The 17201-nt window shown below is 43.6% G+C and overlaps 4 protein-coding genes across 7 annotated transcripts; 2 read left to right on the plus strand and 2 right to left on the minus strand.

The window, feature by feature from the left end:
- The first annotated feature begins 68 nt into the window (after positions 1-68).
- On the plus strand, positions 69-7244 carry wu:fl23c11 (interleukin-17 receptor C). 3 transcript variants are annotated; one of them, XM_047040503.1, is made up of 17 exons: positions 70-1492; positions 2143-2414; positions 2510-2534; positions 2765-2893; positions 2990-3094; positions 3199-3293; positions 3512-3611; positions 3714-3755; positions 3832-3977; positions 4076-4138; positions 4391-4448; positions 4597-4832; positions 5000-5050; positions 5146-5197; positions 5436-5531; positions 5668-5706; positions 5831-7244. In XM_047040503.1, the coding sequence occupies exons 2-17, from the start codon at positions 2376-2378 to the stop codon at positions 6634-6636; spliced, it is 2082 nt and encodes a 693-aa protein (XP_046896459.1). In that variant the 5' UTR covers positions 70-1492; positions 2143-2375; the 3' UTR covers positions 6637-7244. The 3 variants fall into 3 exon arrangements, with proteins under 3 accessions (XP_046896458.1, XP_046896459.1, XP_046896457.1); XM_047040501.1 differs by lacking the exon at positions 2143-2414; XM_047040502.1 differs by lacking the exons at positions 2143-2414; positions 4076-4138 and having other exon boundaries at positions 69-1492.
- Positions 7245-7514: 270 nt separating this feature from the next.
- LOC124480298 (protein disulfide isomerase Creld1) lies at positions 7515-11558 on the plus strand. The gene is made up of 11 exons (XM_047039442.1): positions 7515-7769; positions 8367-8497; positions 8606-8688; positions 9111-9221; positions 9315-9406; positions 9513-9692; positions 9783-9878; positions 9955-10038; positions 10135-10230; positions 10311-10451; positions 10541-11558. Exons 2-11 carry the CDS (start codon positions 8381-8383, stop codon positions 10759-10761), a joined length of 1221 nt encoding a protein of 406 aa, XP_046895398.1. The 5' UTR covers positions 7515-7769; positions 8367-8380; the 3' UTR covers positions 10762-11558.
- Positions 11559-12025: 467 nt separating this feature from the next.
- LOC124480299 lies at positions 12026-13838 on the minus strand. Its single transcript, XM_047039443.1, has 6 exons — positions 13395-13838; positions 13155-13294; positions 12936-13063; positions 12777-12836; positions 12370-12559; positions 12026-12267 (listed from the first exon to the last, which is right to left on the minus strand). Exons 1-6 carry the CDS (start codon positions 13402-13404, stop codon positions 12157-12159), a joined length of 639 nt encoding a protein of 212 aa, XP_046895399.1. The 5' UTR covers positions 13405-13838; the 3' UTR covers positions 12026-12156.
- An 84-nt stretch (positions 13839-13922) lies between these two features.
- Positions 13923-16903, minus strand: mbd4 (methyl-CpG binding domain protein 4). 2 transcript variants are annotated; one of them, XM_047039441.1, is made up of 7 exons: positions 16797-16903; positions 15848-16641; positions 15673-15738; positions 15446-15580; positions 15171-15320; positions 14933-15036; positions 13923-14209 (listed from the first exon to the last, which is right to left on the minus strand). In XM_047039441.1, exons 1-7 carry the CDS (start codon positions 16901-16903, stop codon positions 14135-14137), a joined length of 1431 nt encoding a protein of 476 aa, XP_046895397.1. In that variant the 3' UTR covers positions 13923-14134. The 2 variants fall into 2 exon arrangements, with proteins under 2 accessions (XP_046895397.1, XP_046895395.1); XM_047039439.1 differs by lacking the exon at positions 13923-14209 and having other exon boundaries at positions 14841-15036.
- Between the last annotated feature and the right edge of the window lie 298 nt (positions 16904-17201).

A 17201-nucleotide genomic window follows, 5' to 3' on the forward strand; every position in this document is an offset into this window, starting at 1 on the left:
TTGCACATCCGGGAATCGAACTGGCATCCGTCTGATTACTAGCCCGATTCCCTCACCGTTCAGCCACCTGACTCCCTAATCATTTAGAAAATCTTGAATTTACATGAATGATTAAAACATATTTTATATAAATATCTAAAAAGCAAATTATTATTATTAAAAAAATTGGTGTGTGCTAAGGACATAATTAGAAAGTAATTACTGTAGATATCCCAGAAACAACAATACAACTTTCTTCAAAGGGTTAAACTGCGTGCGCAGTGTAATCCCTTTTATGTACCATCCATCTCGTGCGAGATGATATCTCAATAAGTAGACATCTTGTCAGTTGTAAAACAATTCTTAGCTGATCTGCTATAACCTTTCTTCTAGACATTCTTCAGTCAACTGCCAGAATAGGAAGGCTTTGTTTACGCAATCAGCATTCCCCAACCTTGGTCTTGCTGTTATTAAAACATGCAGTTGGAGCAATGTTGGCAATTGAATCAATCAGACAGATCACATATTTACACTGAGAGATAATTGTGTTTTACAAATAGCCTATAGGCCTACACATTTCAAATCTGGTTTTAAGTTATTACAAAAAGGTTATGCAGTAGGAGAAGAACATTATTTATACTTAATAACAAAACTAGTACTAAATACTATATATAAATATAGTACTAGTAATATAGGTTCTAATAGCGATTATGGCCTATTCACAATTTTGCCACTAACCAGGGACCGCGAGTGGCTATTTACATTGACAGAGCATGTCATTCATCACATGGTCGGACAAGAGAAAACTGTAAAGCAACATATTTGGACTAAATAAGTCAACACGCCTAGATCATTCTCTGTGTTGATTCACTTGCGTCAAAGTGCCCTACGGCAATGTTGTGCTGCATTTGGTGTCAACGAGGCGTTTTACACTCAGTAAAAACAAGGCGAGGCGATGTGTTTAGAAGTTCAAATAACACTTGCCAACAACAGCGTTTAGATTGTGTTTACATTCCGAATTAAAAAGTGCCTTCTAACAAAAGTAAACACAAGGTGTTTTTCGCACGAACGTTTGGATTGCGGCATGGCGATGGAAATTCTATCCGCCCTCATCCATCGCCCACTGGCTACAACCTGTCAATCACAAAACTGACTATCGCTCAGTAACCTTTATTTGGAACGCTATCGCAGCACCCATGACAGAAGAACACTTCACTGGGAAGTCGTATGGGTTTGACAATCATGCACTCCCAATCGCTTGGAATGATCTAATTCTATTTCGTTTTCTTTTCAAAGTTAGGTTAATCTTATACAGTAAATAATGCTATTTGGTAATAGTCCTTGATTTGGGAATTTGGACAACTCTTTCAAGGAGGTCCCAACCAAACAGTGGACTTTATTGGGAATGGATCACCACGTTCGTCTCATCTATTTTCTATTTCCGTTGATATGCTCTATAACAGCAACAAGACTTGAAATAATTGACCCCGAACCAGCACAGCAATGCAGCAAGGTAAAACTAGTCTTGTACTTCGTGTAAAAAAGATGTAGCTATGAGGAGTATGATGAGTTTGAGGAAATCTTGGATCATTAATCAATCCATAATAATGATTACTGGTGGAATAAGTTTTATTTTCACATAGCCTCAGGTCAATTGAAGTAAATAATTGTCTGTGTGTATGCATTTTATTTATGTGTAGGTGTGTGTTTGTTTTTTTGAAACACTAGAATTTGCTTTCTTACCATTATGCAAAATGTTAGAATGATATAAAATGGAAATTGTTAGTTTGTGTTCTATCTCTTAACACACTTTAATAACCAAATACTGACCCACTTTACCTATACATGTATGTTTTAACAAATATGCTCACGGACAACACGTACTGCAACACAACAGCATTATTACTAATTCACTAGCAGACTCAAACATGACACCAAACTCCAAGGCTTTAGGGCTCTGTTTTCACAGTAGTTCTCTATCCCTAAAGATACTAGGGCAAGATTTCTTTAACTTCTTTACATACTATAGTACTGATCAGAAATACCATATTGGCCCAATTGAAATACCCCAATGTCAATAAGAGGTGTTATTATTTGATTACAAATCAGGAATCTTAAATGTAATGTTAATTTTTTTATATGTATACTGTTTTTTTTTCACAGTACAGTTTATGAATGTTCAACAAGCTGTTTTCCACTGTCACACAAGCACACACACACACGCGAGGTGTATCAGCTCGACAGCCGCTATGCAGGGGAGTCAATAACAGAAGAGACATGGGACAGTTGCAAATCATGATTGTGGATGGATCAATGACTATTGATAAACTGAATGCTATAAATGGTCTTGCAAGGAGACTCGTTGGCAGACAAACTTTGTATCAACATGGCGTGTAATGTTTTGTCTCATTGTGGGCCGGCCGCAAGCAATAAAGGTTTCTTAACTTCTTCACTGACTGACTGTGCAATACTTGATAGAATAATATTTCTTACACTATGTTACAGAACCTTTCTGTTTTTTTCCGCTCAGGGGTTGAACGACTGCAGTCAAAAAGGTCAGCCCTCAAATTACTTAATGAGGACCGTTGGGAGTTTATAAAATGAAAAAATGCTATAGAATTTCCAATTGCCAATGGCTTTCTTCTTTCACTCTCTCTTTCTCCCTCTTGCTCTTTCTCTCAAATCAAATCAAAATGTATTTGTATAGCCCTTTTTACAAGCAATGTCACAGAAGGCTTCACATACACCCATAGCCTCTCTCTCTCTTGTCATTCTTGTACTCTAGCTGCGGTCGTTCCGTTTGAGGAGGGTCCTGTAAACATCAGCCGACTAGACCTCAAAGTGTTTCTATGTTGTACAAACAGAACGGACTGCAAACTGTGCTTGCGTATTCAGCTCTACCTCTCAGTCCAAGGTACCAAGCCACAGAGAGGAATTACATGCCAATTCGGCAATGTGAAAGTGAGTTAGGAACATGGACTGATGCTGGTCAATTTGCCTGCTGTCACAGGTCAGCATATGGACGAGGAGGTGTCTGGTGACCATGGAGAGTACAGGAACCTGGATGAGTTGGTAGGACAAGGGAGTAGTAGGGAGGTGACAGGCATTTCAACAGGCAAGAAAACACTTGCTCTACTGAGTTGAATTTGACTGTGTCTTTGGCACAGCCACTAATAAACTCTGCTAACAATCTATTCTGTTCCTCTTTTTGTATTTCAGAAGTGTGTTATAGCTTCCCTAACTTCCAGCCTCGATGTACGGAAGTGAGGTTCAGATGCTGTCACTCTGCACTGAGTGAGCCATTCTTATTTGAGGTACCTAGCCTTATATCCTCCTACAACCACTTATCTCTGGGACAGACGATTGTTACTGTTTTATGTTAATCCGACAATATTATCACATATTATCCTCTATATCATAAAACACACGTGGGCGTTGCTCCAGCAGAATGTTAAGCCGGTGTAAATGGGATGTTGTCGTTGTTTTCTGTGTCTTGTCTATGTATGTGGTGTTTCTATGTGTGTGACTCCAGATGTGGCTGTCCTTCCTGGCTAGGGCAAAGTTTGGCAGCCCAGTCCTCATCACACTGCTCAATATAGCGAGCACCATCACCATCCCATCATTACAAGAAGGTACAATAAAGATACAGATACAGTAAAGATATACATTATTCTCATCTTTTTGGGGTAGGATGATGAATCAAAACTCTTGTCTGCTTGTTGTCTCTCTTTTAGTTTGTTCCTCTGACCTGTATGTTTCAGTTAAAGAGTGTGATGGTAAGTTAAATATTTTTTGATTGCTGATTCTGCTGACAAACCTACCTGGTGATTCACATATGACAACAATTCTTAGTGCCCAAGCTTCAAGCTGTGACTGACCTGAGGAAAGGTGTGGCTCTGCTCCAATTGGACAACTCTAGTATGACACAGACCAAGGAGATGGTGATGTGCCAAATGTTTGGGACAGGAGTGGGTGGAGTTTGCAGAAAACTGAATTGGGTGAGTAAATTCCAAAGAACTTAAGCAATTTTCTGCTCACAAACTCCAAATCCTTGTACTGTTGTGAAGCACGCAATAGAGTTCTCTACTTTTTTCAGCACAAAGACCAGAGGGAGATGGCTATTCCTCTGACTTCTATTGCACCTTGCTTGTGTTTTCGGGTAAATTTGATTCTCAAAAATATTAGAATATGAAACTGAATGCAAGAATGATCCCTATGTGTATTTTATGAGTCATTCTACTACAGTACTATAAATCTTTCACTTGCCAACTCCTCCAATATCCGCCCACTTTTTCCAAACGCACACATAGTGTAGCTTGTGTGGTAATGCATTGAGGATGTGAAGTAAACTGGACAGTATACACAGTACAGAAGTATAAAATGTTCTTACATCTAACTTTTTCTGTGTCAGGTCAGATGGAAAGGAAAGGAACTTCACAACATGGTCTGCCCCTTCCTTAACCACCAAGGTAGGACACCATTTGTCTGACTTAGGGTTTGTGGCATAACACAATAAAAAAATAAAACATTTCAACAAAAACAAAGTGTAAACTACCTTATAATACATGTTTGTACTGCCAGGCACTTTGTAATGGCTGAATAATTATTTTGGTTCAGAAATCTTCAGAAGAATGCGGGATAACGTGTCTGTGTCTGTGGTGGAGGCACAGACGAGGGAGGGCAGTGTCAAAGCTCTTCAATGGAACCTGACTGCTCCTTGTAGACTAGAGGGGGGACTCTGGCTGTGCAGGACAGATGTGGTGGCAGGCCAGTGTGTGGAGGTGGAGGGTTCCAGACAAAAACTGAATAACCAGTCCAGTGATGGCTGGATTGCCACTCTCTATGGACACTGGGTAATGACTGTGTGGAATTATGGTTAATGTGAGACCTTCAGTAGAGGTTGTTCTTTGGTCTCTGATCTCACATTAGCTTGGCTTTGACCTAAACCTTTCATACTTTATACATATAGAGGAAGATTTCTTAGACCGTGTCTAATTGTTTGTGGGTTTTATTTGGGCAGAAATGGGGAGAGTTCCTGAATGTGATGCCTGATCCTGCTCTCTGTGTACAGGTAAGTCACTTTCTCTAGAGGTATAGGTTGGTAATGAAGTTAAATTGTTCAAAACCTGCTGTATTTATAGAGAACATGTGGGCTCTTTTGTCTAGGTGAAAGTGCAGGGAATGGATTCTGACCTGGAGCCAGTGTGTCCATTTGCAAGTAAGAATCTTTCAGATTTCAATGTTGTGTTTAAATGTGTCCTAGCTGTCTTTGGTTAACCCCCTGTATATCTACTGAATCAAGCACCACACATTTTCTGGTGTTCCATTTGCTGAAAGGAGTTTTGGCAGAAATAATTACGACAATGAAAGATTACAGTATTTCAGTTATTACAGTTTTTTCACAGGTACATTTGTTCTCCCAAATGTTTAGTCAACTATTTATCTGTGTTGTCCAGGAACCCGTGGACGATGGACTATGCCTTTGCTTTTTGGTCTGTTGTTCATCTGTCTGAGCATTCCAGCAGCTTTTGTCATACAGGGTGTCCTAAAAGGTTTGTTACTCATCTACTGAGTACGGAACATACAGTAGTCAGCCTCGGAACTCCTTTTCTCTGTACTAACCCTAAAAGACTTAGCTCTCACACACATTGTATTGTGTTGTGATTGTATTCATTGTCATCCCTCTAGGATATTTGTGGAGGTGGTTGGAAGAGGATGACATAAAAGGTTTGCAAAAATAATTGGTCTATTACTTGTTTTTACTTTTGCAATTCACTTCCTACAATCTATAGCGTGATATGTGTACATATATTTGTTGTGGCATCTATCAATTCCTAGCTCTCTTTCTCAGGTGCAGTAGGAGGGGGTCATGTGGTGCTGCTGTACCTCCCTGATGAGGACCCAGCTTTATCAGGGCTGGTAGGTCGACTGGGTACATCCCTTAAAGCTCTGGGCTTCAGTGTATCTTTAGACCTGTGGAGTCAGGCTGAACTTGGTGTCTTGGGCCCTGTACCCTGGCTTCACTCCCGGCTGGACCGTCTGCAGAGGCAAGGGGGCAAGGTGATCCTAGTGCTGACCAAGACATCATGGGACAGGGCTGAGGACTGGGGCAACTGGGGCTGGGGTAGGGATTCTCCCAAGGGGATGGAAGAGGGAGAAGCAGATGGGGATTGTCCTTCCCCATCGTATTCAGATGTCTTCAGTGCCTCGTTTAGCTGCATACTAGCAGACTACCTGCAGGGTCGTGCTGGTGAGCGCTTTGCTTTGGTGCAGTTGGAGTCTCTGCCTCCCCAGCTGGCTGGGGGTAGCAGGCCCTTGCCTGAACTCTTTCGCGGGCTCCCCCTCTTCAGTCTGCCCTCCCAGAGCCTGGGCTTTCTGACGGAACTGGCCGCACGAGGGCGTGGAGCTACTGTGTCGGGGCGAAGGCGACGTGCCGGGGGGCTGAGGGCTGCCTCACGGGCCCTGGCAGGAGGATTGAGGGGCTTTACTGGTGAGTCCGCTGTGTTTCGTCTAGGAGGCGTGTCCCAAGACTGTGTTGGAACAGAGGTGGAGGACCTTTGGGAAACTGTACCTCTGCAGCCATCTCTGTCTCTTCTCTCCACCCCACCATCCAGCCCCGATACATGTTCCAAGAACGTTGGCTTAGACTGGGTTTGAAAGGGCAGGAGAGACTGTGGAGCTGTCAGAAGCCTAGCATAAGAGGACAGCTGTGACCATTGTAGCACTACTGTAAAACTATTTGGTTTCAAGAACTTTTTACCCCAAATACTATGGGTTATGTAAAGTTATGTTTCATCCTGTTTCATAATAGGCTTAAAAAGGAGAAAGTTACTTTCGTAAACTACTACTTCACACTTTATTGTATTTCTAACTTTAAATATGTAGTGTTAACTATATCAGAATATGGCTGATTAACTTACCTTTTCTGACAACATACATTTTTGCTCATGGGTGTGGTTGGGTGTTTTGCTGTAAATTTTTGCCATATTAACTTGACATGTACATGTAACATATTGTAAATCAGAAGATTGTGTTCTGTCCAATGAGCTTAGAGTGTGTGTGTGCTATGGGATTGTACATGCTTGTGTTTGTAATATGGGATGTAGATAAATGTAGCTACTGTTCGACTTCAATGTCCAGATCCTTATTTGTTTCTATGCATTTTTCTCTGTTGATGTGCATATTCACAGGGCTTTTTTAATAAAACAAAACACAACTTCCTTTTGTTTTGGGATGACATAATAAAACAAGCAAAAACAAATGGAGATGTAGTCATTGCCTGAATTGTGTACACTTCATTGCCCGAAGTGTATTTTAACCCCCAAAGCCATGTCCAAAACTATAACAAAATATTTCTATCAGAATGTAAGCAAATTTTCAACTTTTGGTAGGTATCTTGACACAAGCTGTAACCTTAATTTACTGTAACACGTTGAGTGCACCTGCCATTCATCCTTGGCCTGTTCACAGTAGCAGACACGCCTCTTTAGTACTCGGCGTATCATGATTGGGTCTCAAACAAAATCACAATGGGGTTTGGCCGTTTCTATCCATGCAGCTGGGATGCGAAAATAGCAGATGTGAAAGAGGACAGAAGGGGAGTTATCATTAGCACTCCCTTTTCTGAGCAGCTAGCTAGCTAACTATTTATGAAGGTTAGCTAGCTGCGCACCAGTCAACGAACAGCACCAGGCAATAATATCATCCAGAAAACAGCATCGCTAGCAGTGTTTTAGTCTGACGTCGCAGAGGAAGCTTGATAACGTGCGAGTCTGTCTCTCAAACTGCAGGTAGGATCAGCGATGAAACTAAGCTTGCTATCTAGCTAGCCCACAGTACAGCCTAGTACTATTAGCTAGCTCAAATGAAAGCTCTGTGGGCTAGCTAGCCGGTTGTCTATGTACAATACTTGAATTAACCGATAACGGTCAATTTCTATGATTTTATGAGCTCTCATTTGACATGTGAAATTAATTTGACGTTAGCAGGCACGCAGCTTGCCATCTTCGCAGAGTTAGAGCTATAGGTCCTGTCTAGTTTGATGATGCTGATGATAGTGTTAGCCTCTAATCAGGTCAGGACGTCCCCCTTGGCCTCCCACACACATGATCGCTGTCAAGGTTGAGAAACATAAGGATTTGAGATCACATTAGACCTGCTTAAAATGCCTACAATATTCAAATACTAACTAATAATAATATATCTAATAATGAGTAATAATAATGTCTGTAAAGAGCCAAATAATCATGTGAACAGCTCAACACTTTTGGTTTCCCTGTTTCATCAAAGGACTAGAACCTGTCTACAGTATTTATGTAGTTCAACATCTGTCCAATCCAGTATCATCAGTACTCATTTCCTGTCTCCCTGTGGTTTGTCTATCCTAGCTGTGTGCAGCGCCATGTGGTGGTCGTGGCCCCTGCTCCCAGCCCTGGTGCTTTTCTCAGTGCTCTCAGTGGTCCGGGTACAGACAGCACCCTGCCAGACATGTCGCAAACTCACTGACAGTTTCCTCCAGGTCAGTCTCACTTTCTCACTCATTGTGGTCTTTGTCTCTGGTTAGTATGTTTCTGATCTTCCTCCTCATTTACCATCAGATATGATGTGATCATTCTCTTACCTCTAGGGACTGGAGAGAACAGGCAATAAGAACTTTGGGGGTGGTAACACTGCCTGGGAAGAGGAGAAGCTGGCTAAATATGAACGCAGGTGAGGGTGGGCTCAACATGTTTCATCTCTGAGATGAATAGAATGCCAGGCATTCTATCATGGCTTTGTGTAAGTCAGTTACCAGGCATTGTATCATGGCTTTCTGTAAGTCAGTTACCATACTCACAATGTAAGCTAAGCCTGATGCTTTACTACAAAGGCCTGTAACCTGATGCTTCTTACATTAATCATATGCTGATTAAAGCTACTTGCAGTAGCCCAGTGGTGCCGTTGTAAGATTGAGTAACACGGAACTAATTCCAGTGTTGGAGGCGTACCCACGTGTGCTTGCCTGGGGGATTGTGTACGTGTACAGTACCTGGAAGGTTATCTGTTTGAATTTCAAAGAAGAAACAGATGATCACAGTGGTTTCATTGTGCTCTTTCCTCCTCCTGAGCCTCGCCAATATCTTCTGTTTTAGTGAGACTCGGCTCCTGGAGATTGTAGAGTCGGCCTGTGAGACTTCTGACTTTGACTGTAACCGATTGCTGGAGCAGATAGAGGACCAGGTGGAGACATGGTGGTTTCACAGGTGTGTGTGTGTGTGTCTGTGTGTGTGTATGTGCTGTAAAGTACCAGTAACTCACCTGTCACTGCCCTAACCACCACTGTGTGTGTCCTGTAGGCAGCAGGAGGCCCCAGACCTGTTTGAGTGGCTGTGTATAGAGGAGCTCAGACTCTGCTGTCCACCGGGGCACTTTGGACCCCAATGCGAAGGTTGTGCGATGATCTACTATACAAACATATATACAGTACATGTAGTTAAACAGCCTTAGCCTCACACATCTCGTATGGCTTATGTCTGGGTTGGATCCTACTGCAGAATGTCAGTCTGGGCCACGAGGAGTGTGTGGAGGTCTGGGCCGCTGCGAGGGAGAGGGAACACGTCTTGGAGACGGTGACTGTGTCTGTGACCCCGGATACTCGGGCCAGCTGTGTCAGAGCTGTGCCGACGGCTACTACAGGGAGAAGAGCTCCAATCACAGCACACCCGGCTGTGCAGGTAGCCAATCACAGACAGTCTGATGGACAACCAATCGCATGCAGATTTATTGATACTAAAAGTTATTTTTTGTGTTTGTCATGACTGTAGCATGCTACCACTCATGCAAGAAGTGTACCGGGCCTGAGGATTACAAATGTCTAGACTGCAAACCTGGATGGATCCTCCATGACAACAAGTGTGTGGGTAAGTATATATATATATGTGTGTGTGTCTCTCTCTCTCTGTGTAACTTCTAATATAATCAGCCTTTTTCATGTAGACACTGATGAGTGTGGCACAGAACTGGCTCGCTGTCCCTCCAACACCTACTGCCACAACACAGATGGATCATACGAATGCAGAGGTAGAAGCCTTCTCAGTAAACGTAGTTATGTTACATGTATTAGGATTAATACGAGTTTGTAGTAAACCCTGTGTTTCCCTGCTCTGCCCGACCCAGGCTGTGACCAGGCATGTGTGGGCTGTATGGGCAGTGGATCAGCCCGCTGTAAAAAGTGTGCCCGTGGATACAAGCTCAAAGGAGCCAAGTGCCTAGGTGAGAGAGTTCATCAGTGTTTGTGTTTAGTATCTCTTTCCCTCTCTGTGTAAACATCCTCCTCTCTGTCTCTCTTTCAGACATAGATGAGTGTAGCGAGAGGGCCATAGCATGCCCAGGCCTGAATGAAGCCTGTGTCAACGAGGAGGGCTCCTTCCACTGTGACTGTGCTGATGGCTTCATCCGCCGAGACAGCATCTGTGTAGAGAACCAGCCACCGAGTAACTTACACACACTCACACATACATATGTATGTTAAGTACCCTTTGAACAGCAGCCTCAATAAACTTTTGGTAATCTCTTTCCTTAGGTGGTCCAGATAAAGGTCTGTTTGATGACATGACAGATGACGAGGTCCTGGTCCTACAGCAGATGTTTTTTGGCGTGGTGATCTGTGCCCTAGCAACACTCGCTGCCAAGGGCGACATGGTGTTCACAGCCATCTTCATCGGGGGCGTGGCTGCAATGGCCGGCTACTGGCTGACAGAGAAGGGCGACCGAATGCTGGATGGATTTCTGAAGGGACGATAGCCTATCAGACGCCATGGATTCGGGAAGTAGAAGACACTTGGAATGCAAGCCAATGAACAGATTCAGTGTGGGTGGAATGGCTACAGCTTTACTGGCCAGTTAAGGAGGGGTTGGTTTTAATGTTGGGTGTCAGAGAGAGGGGGGTAAGGAGAGGCGCAGTGGGGAGACATTGCCCTTCATATGATGGACAATACAAAGAAGATGACTAGAGATAATGGTTAAGAGTTATTTAAAATAGGACCAGGTACAAAAGCTAAAGACGCAGGAGCTATTCAGAAAATATTGAAGACACAGACCATGTGTGCACTGATAATAGATCCAAACTTGAGCCCCTGACTTTGTCCTAGGAGAGCAAATGGGGGCACAGGAGACTTCTACTGATTGTTACTAAGTTATTATGCATTTGTATCTTACACTGGGCAAAATGTTGCTCCAATATGATGTCTATTGCCTCCACACAATCTAGACCGTGACCACTTATCTTTGCATCCTTGGTTTTTCCTGGATGCTGTTCCTTTGACACAAAGGCTTTTGTGCAGCTGGGAGAAAGACAGGTGGCGCGCCCAACCCTGCTGCTATATGGATGAAGAAGATACTGCTGTCCAATATAGAAACACTGTTCATTTTTTGTCTCCATTAGGACTTTTGCACAGAACGACTCTGTAGGTATGAATGCATGAATAACAGAAACTGCAGCAGCTGATGATGTCCTGTATGTAGGCTTCTTTCAGTTATGCTCTGATTGGCATGAAAGTGTATAGCTGCCTGATGCCCCTCTTCTTATTTACTGTTAGATGTTAGACACTGTAAGGATTCAAGGCCCATCATGACCCATCAGGGCCCAGTCACTTTGCCCCGGAGCAGGTGAATGAGTGAAATGGTGTGGCTGTAGTGGTATAACAATCCCAATATTGTACATCAGCAGACAAGGATGTTACCCATTTTGCTTCTGCCTTTTAATTTATTTTTAAACTATGATTTATTATGTGTTGGTCTTGTTGTAGTATGTTAATGGTAGGCCCTGCTCCGTGAGATGCAGGTTCCTTGATCAGGTCTGACTGCACTACTTAAGCTACTTGATTGGTCCAAATCCATCCATGTTTTTATCTGTGATTCATTCAGAATCAGACTCAGAATGTACTGTAGCACACGCTGATGAGAGCTGACCACATTCACGTTCCTTTGCAACATTTCTCATGGTCCATGTCTTTGTTTCATGACAACTTTGTGTATATTTGTCGTCCACTCAATAAATTAGCATCATCATTATGGATAGACATTTAATGTTGTTGTACTTTTCCATAAATGTAGACATCTCATACAACACCCTCCTGGTTTGTTGACACATGCAGTAGTGTTATAGGATGTCGCAGAGCACAGTCTGAGCCTGTGTGTCTACTTAAGAGTGCAGCTCCAGTTGATAGGATTGAGTTGCAGCAGTTCTTTCTCCCTCATGGCCTCAAGGGAGCGAGTTAAGACCCTGTCCCTCCAGCTCTGCTCCATCAGCTACACACACACAGGGAAGAGGGAAAGATAGATGACCATGTTCACCTTCACTTGGATATCATTGAAAATCAACCTCGCTGCCAACATTTGGACATGTGGTACCCGCTTGTTCTCATCTCTGTACTGTGTCATCTCTCTGCTGTGATGGACCCTCTTCTCCCTCTCGTTGGACAGAGCGAGGTGATCTACTTCCCGCAGAAACTCCGCCTCTGCAGCCCTACTGGCGAGCTGCATGCTCTGCCCCGCCCTTTTCTCCTCTATCTGTCTCTTGAGATGCTCCCGTACTTCCTTCCTGGAAGACAGGATTGTTTTTCAAGCCAGAGAGCCCGTACAAACCATTAGAACTATAATTATAGTTGAGAGGGAAGGAGAAGGCACTAGAAGCCAGTTTCAGAGAGAGGTGGGGGTGGGGCATAGAAATCAGTACAGATAACTACAGTTTCAGTTTGTATCACATCAATCAAAATTATGATTCAATAAGGAATACTATGTGCAAAATAATTGACTACCTGTACTCCTCTCTCTCAGTGCTGGTGCCATAGAATGGCTTACGCCAGACTTGGTGATACCTTAAATACGCATAGGAAAAAAGGTGTTACCAACTCATCAAAGGTACTCAATTCCCATAGCATCTGACAATATCATGAGCTCTGCTTAGTCAGACTTACTTAAAGTACTCTTTTCTCTGCATAAACAATGTTCTCTGGTGGTTATGATGGTGAACTGTCGGTGTCTCCAGCCAAACAGTGCGTTTACGGACTAAAGGTGGATGTAGGGGGTCCAGTCTAGGTATACTCTGGTGAGTTGTTACGTAATACAAATCCTTAGTGGTGGCAAGATAAACATTGTTAAGTCACCAGAAAAGTAATTGAGACGTGGAGCTTAACCTGGTTAACTGTAAGAGACAAAGTAGAAGGGGAGAGCCGTGGCAATGTCAGAGGTGTGACCATCAGGTAGCGACTCTGATGGATAGGTGTGGCACTGGGAATGGACACAAGTGTGGCAGTGGAAGTTTGACGCACAGCAGCTGTGTAGGTGAAACAGGTGAGATATTGACAGTTGACATTTGATGCTAAGATATTACCACATAATATACATTTGGTGTGCCACACCAAAGTTGTGCTTACGTAGTTTCATTCTGTAGTTGTATCCTTCTGTAGTTTCCTTGAGTCAACAACCAATTGAGTCCAGTTTTAGTACAAAACTTCTGTAAGGTTGCTCAACTTTATGGCACTCCTTACCGCAACTGTATCAGAAACTTGTAGCTTGTGAAGTATTGAAACATAAAAGGAATATACTGGTCTCTCTATCTCTATCACGTTAAAATTTACAGTAAGATAGGTACTGAAGTCGTAAACGAGCTAACAAGAGTGTTTAGTCGTTGGCAACAGTTGCCTTAGGAATCAGGTTACCCATTATGTAGAGAAAGCTGGAGCTGTGCGTCGTACAATGCACCACTGCCCTTCAAAAGAAAATGTATTAGCATGGGAACAAGGACTATATAGTCAGACAACAGCTGTACCAGCTCATTAACCCTCTTCCAAATATATTGAAGAGAATGTTGCTACTGCAAAATGTAAATAGGGATTTAAGACTAAAATAAAATATTTCCTCATATATTGGAACAATTATAAAGCAGAAATAAGTCCCACATCTTAAAGTATATAAAACAAACCATTTTATTTAAAATAAAAAACACATAGCATGATGTACGAGGATCACTGCACGTAGTATTCAAATGTCTGGGTTCCAGAATGGCAGGTTTGTGGGCTTGTTGTGAGCAAGGTCCACCCTTTTTGATAGAACAGGTTTAGCTGGAAAATTAGGAAGATGGATCCTGTGGTTTGGCAGACTTGTTGTAGACATGTTAAATGCCTAGACTTTCATAGTTCTCCTGCAGCCAAGTGTGATACTTGTTCAACTTGTGATCCTGGGGAGTCACCTGGAATAAGAAACACACACCAGAAGTTCACTGTTGACAAAAGCTAATTACATTTAGCAGACTTATCCAGTGACTGACAGTAAGTGCAGGGACATTCCCCCCGAGGCAAGTAGGGTTAAGTGCCTTGCCCAAGGACACAACTTAATTGCGTGGCCAGGAATCGAACCGGCAACCTTCTGATTAATGGCCCGATTCCTTAACCGCTCAGCCATCTGACCCCAAATAAAAACCTATTTTTGTTATGTGTTAATTTATTTTATCCAAAGCGATGTACAGGGGACAGTTTGAAGCAGGCGGAGATGGTTCATGCAGGAGACTCTGAGACCTAGCACGTCACTAGCAACTCGTCATATCACACAGTCGGGGCACATCTTCTTAGCAGGACGGGCTTTTGAAACAGGATATAGATTTATATTGGTTCTGTGTCCCTTTCGTAGGGGAAATACGTTTCGCTGCTCTCTGCTTGGATGTCGAGACGGTGTCTCCGTTGGGTGCGGCAGGGAGCCGCTGCGAGCAGAATCATTATGCCAGCACATGCATTGTATCGTGTGTAATAAAGTATCAAGTAAACACTACTACTGAGTCCTCCTGCTGGAACCTGGGACAACTTGACCAGCAGGAAAATGCTCGAACACTGAGTTAGTGTCCCAACCGTCTCCATGGTGGGAGACAGCACTGAATATTAGGCACATATTGATGTAACTCCTTGTATGACTCACTCACCTGTCTCCATTCCTCCACGCAGAATATCCTGTAGGAGTCATTGCCATACTTTCCAATGCCATGGAGCTCTATGGGGTAACGCCACTTCTTAGTCAGGTACTCATCTGTATAGAACACAAAGAAGTATGAGGCTGTGTAACACAAAAAGGGATCTGGGCATTTTGACTTAAGAGTCACCTTGTAGTCATTAGAAAATCATTTTTGCCTGTGAACCAGGACATGTTTGTTGTGGACTCACCAGAGAACCTGATGATGGTTTTGGCTCGGAGCTCATACAAGCCCAGAGGCCGGAGCAGCCCAGCCAGGGGCTTCCAGTCAGCCCCCCGGGCCACCTCTGCTGACGGGTACTGTTCAAAGAACTGCCACAGCACTGGGATGGCCATTTTACCTGGTTGAAAAAGGACACATAGACACTTACTCTTGTATTTTTCCATGCTACTGTGTGTGTATGTGTGTGTGTGTGTGTGTGTGTGTGTGTGTGTGTGTGTGGGGGGGGGGGGGGGGTGTAGTCACCGGTGGTCTTGTTGAGGAAGATGGCGGCCACCAGAAGTTTCCAAGGATGATGAAATAGGGTCTCTTGTACCAAGTTAAAGGGGGAGCGAGGGGGGATCCACTTCTTCAATGCTTTTCTCCTGGGGGGACTCAGACCTGGGTAGAGACAGTACACCAGTCTCAAGAACCATTCCATTTCTGACACTTTGACATGCATTGATACCCCTATTACTCAGTTTAACCATTACCCTCTTTTAGTGCCTTCCTGCTGAAGTAAGGACTAGTCTTCCGTTTGTCTACCGACCACTTTGATTCTGCATAACAAGAGGACATGACAGACCATCACATTTGAGTTTCATTTAGCAACACAACTGACAAATACTTACATTGTTTAAGACTGGTACAGACAAAATAGAAACGTACTTCTACTGGAATCTATCACGAGTGTAGGGCTCCCTCCAGTGGTCTCAGGAGATGACAACAGCTCCACCTGTTCCGGCACCTCTGTTTCCAAGTCGCCCATAACCTCACCCTTAGCATCAGGCTTCCTAACCTCCTTCCCCTCAGCCAAGCCCTCATCTTCCCCCTCACTCTCAGTGGCTGACTGAATCGTCACTACTGGAGCAGGAAGCTGAGAAACTATAAGTTTCTCCTGTTGGCCAATAGAAGGATCTAGTGGGTCAGCAGGCTGGGCCAGTCTCAGTAGCTTCTCCCTCAGCAGTCCTTTCCTTTGAGGACTGCTCTCCAGGATGACATCCTCAGTTGCTGATGGGCCCTTGTCAGCTGAATAACTGCCATCCTTATCCTTGCTAGATAAGTTATGAGTGTTTCTCTGAGGGACGTCTTTGTGGATGTCAGGTGGCGGAATACCAGCGTCTGTGCAACTCCTTGTTGCATCTCTGTGATGTGTGTCCCTGACGAAGGGAGCTGTGTCAGAAGACTGCTGGGTAAGAATGGTGATTTGGTCTCTGTGTCTGGTCCTCTGCCTACAGGATGTGGATGAGGGGGCTTGTTTTCTGCTGTTTGACAGTTTCCCCCGTCTCTCCTTCTGTCTGGTTTCCTTCTTCTGTCCCTCCTGACAGGCCAGGGAAAGAGGGGTTTCTGCACCGCCACCCTTGGTGGAGAAGTCAAAGTGTTCCATGTGTAAATCTCTTCCTTCATCTTGGAGGAGAAAGGCTTGAAGAGATACCCTGGACCGAAACCTCTGTCCCTGGGGACTGCAGAGAAAGTAATCTGATTGGTTAATTTGGTATTGATGGTCTGATTCCAGCCACAATGCACTTATCCTCATGCTGAGTGATCTCTATTGAGTTAAGCTTACATAATTGTGACAACACATTGCATAAATAATGAAAAAGATGTACTGAGTCACCTTGTTATATAGACGTCCATTTTACCAGCTGTCTTTCCAGTTTTCCGCTGTCTCACCACTCTCACCCAGCCTGGTGGCATTCTAGAAGCTTGGCATGACTCCTCCATGTATCCAACGGGGCTTGAGGTCTAAGAGTTATTCACAAACAGATCTACGTTGAGCTCTGTGTTTTTTGAGTTGTTTGGTTGTGACAGTCATTGCGTGAGTTCGGATTTATGAGCAGTGTTCAGTACCTGTCTCACAGTCGGCGCAAGAACGGATCGTCTGAGTATAAGGTTGAAATCTTATGATGACTGAGAGCACGTTTTCATTACGACATACCATGAAAGGCTACAATATTCTTCAGTTTTTGCTTGATAATGCTTACTGTTGTGAAGATCTTGCAAGCCACGCATTTTTCCGCCT

Source organism: Hypomesus transpacificus, chromosome 18, assembly GCF_021917145.1.
Source record: "Hypomesus transpacificus isolate Combined female chromosome 18, fHypTra1, whole genome shotgun sequence".
Taxonomy (NCBI): Eukaryota; Metazoa; Chordata; class Actinopteri; order Osmeriformes; family Osmeridae; genus Hypomesus; species Hypomesus transpacificus.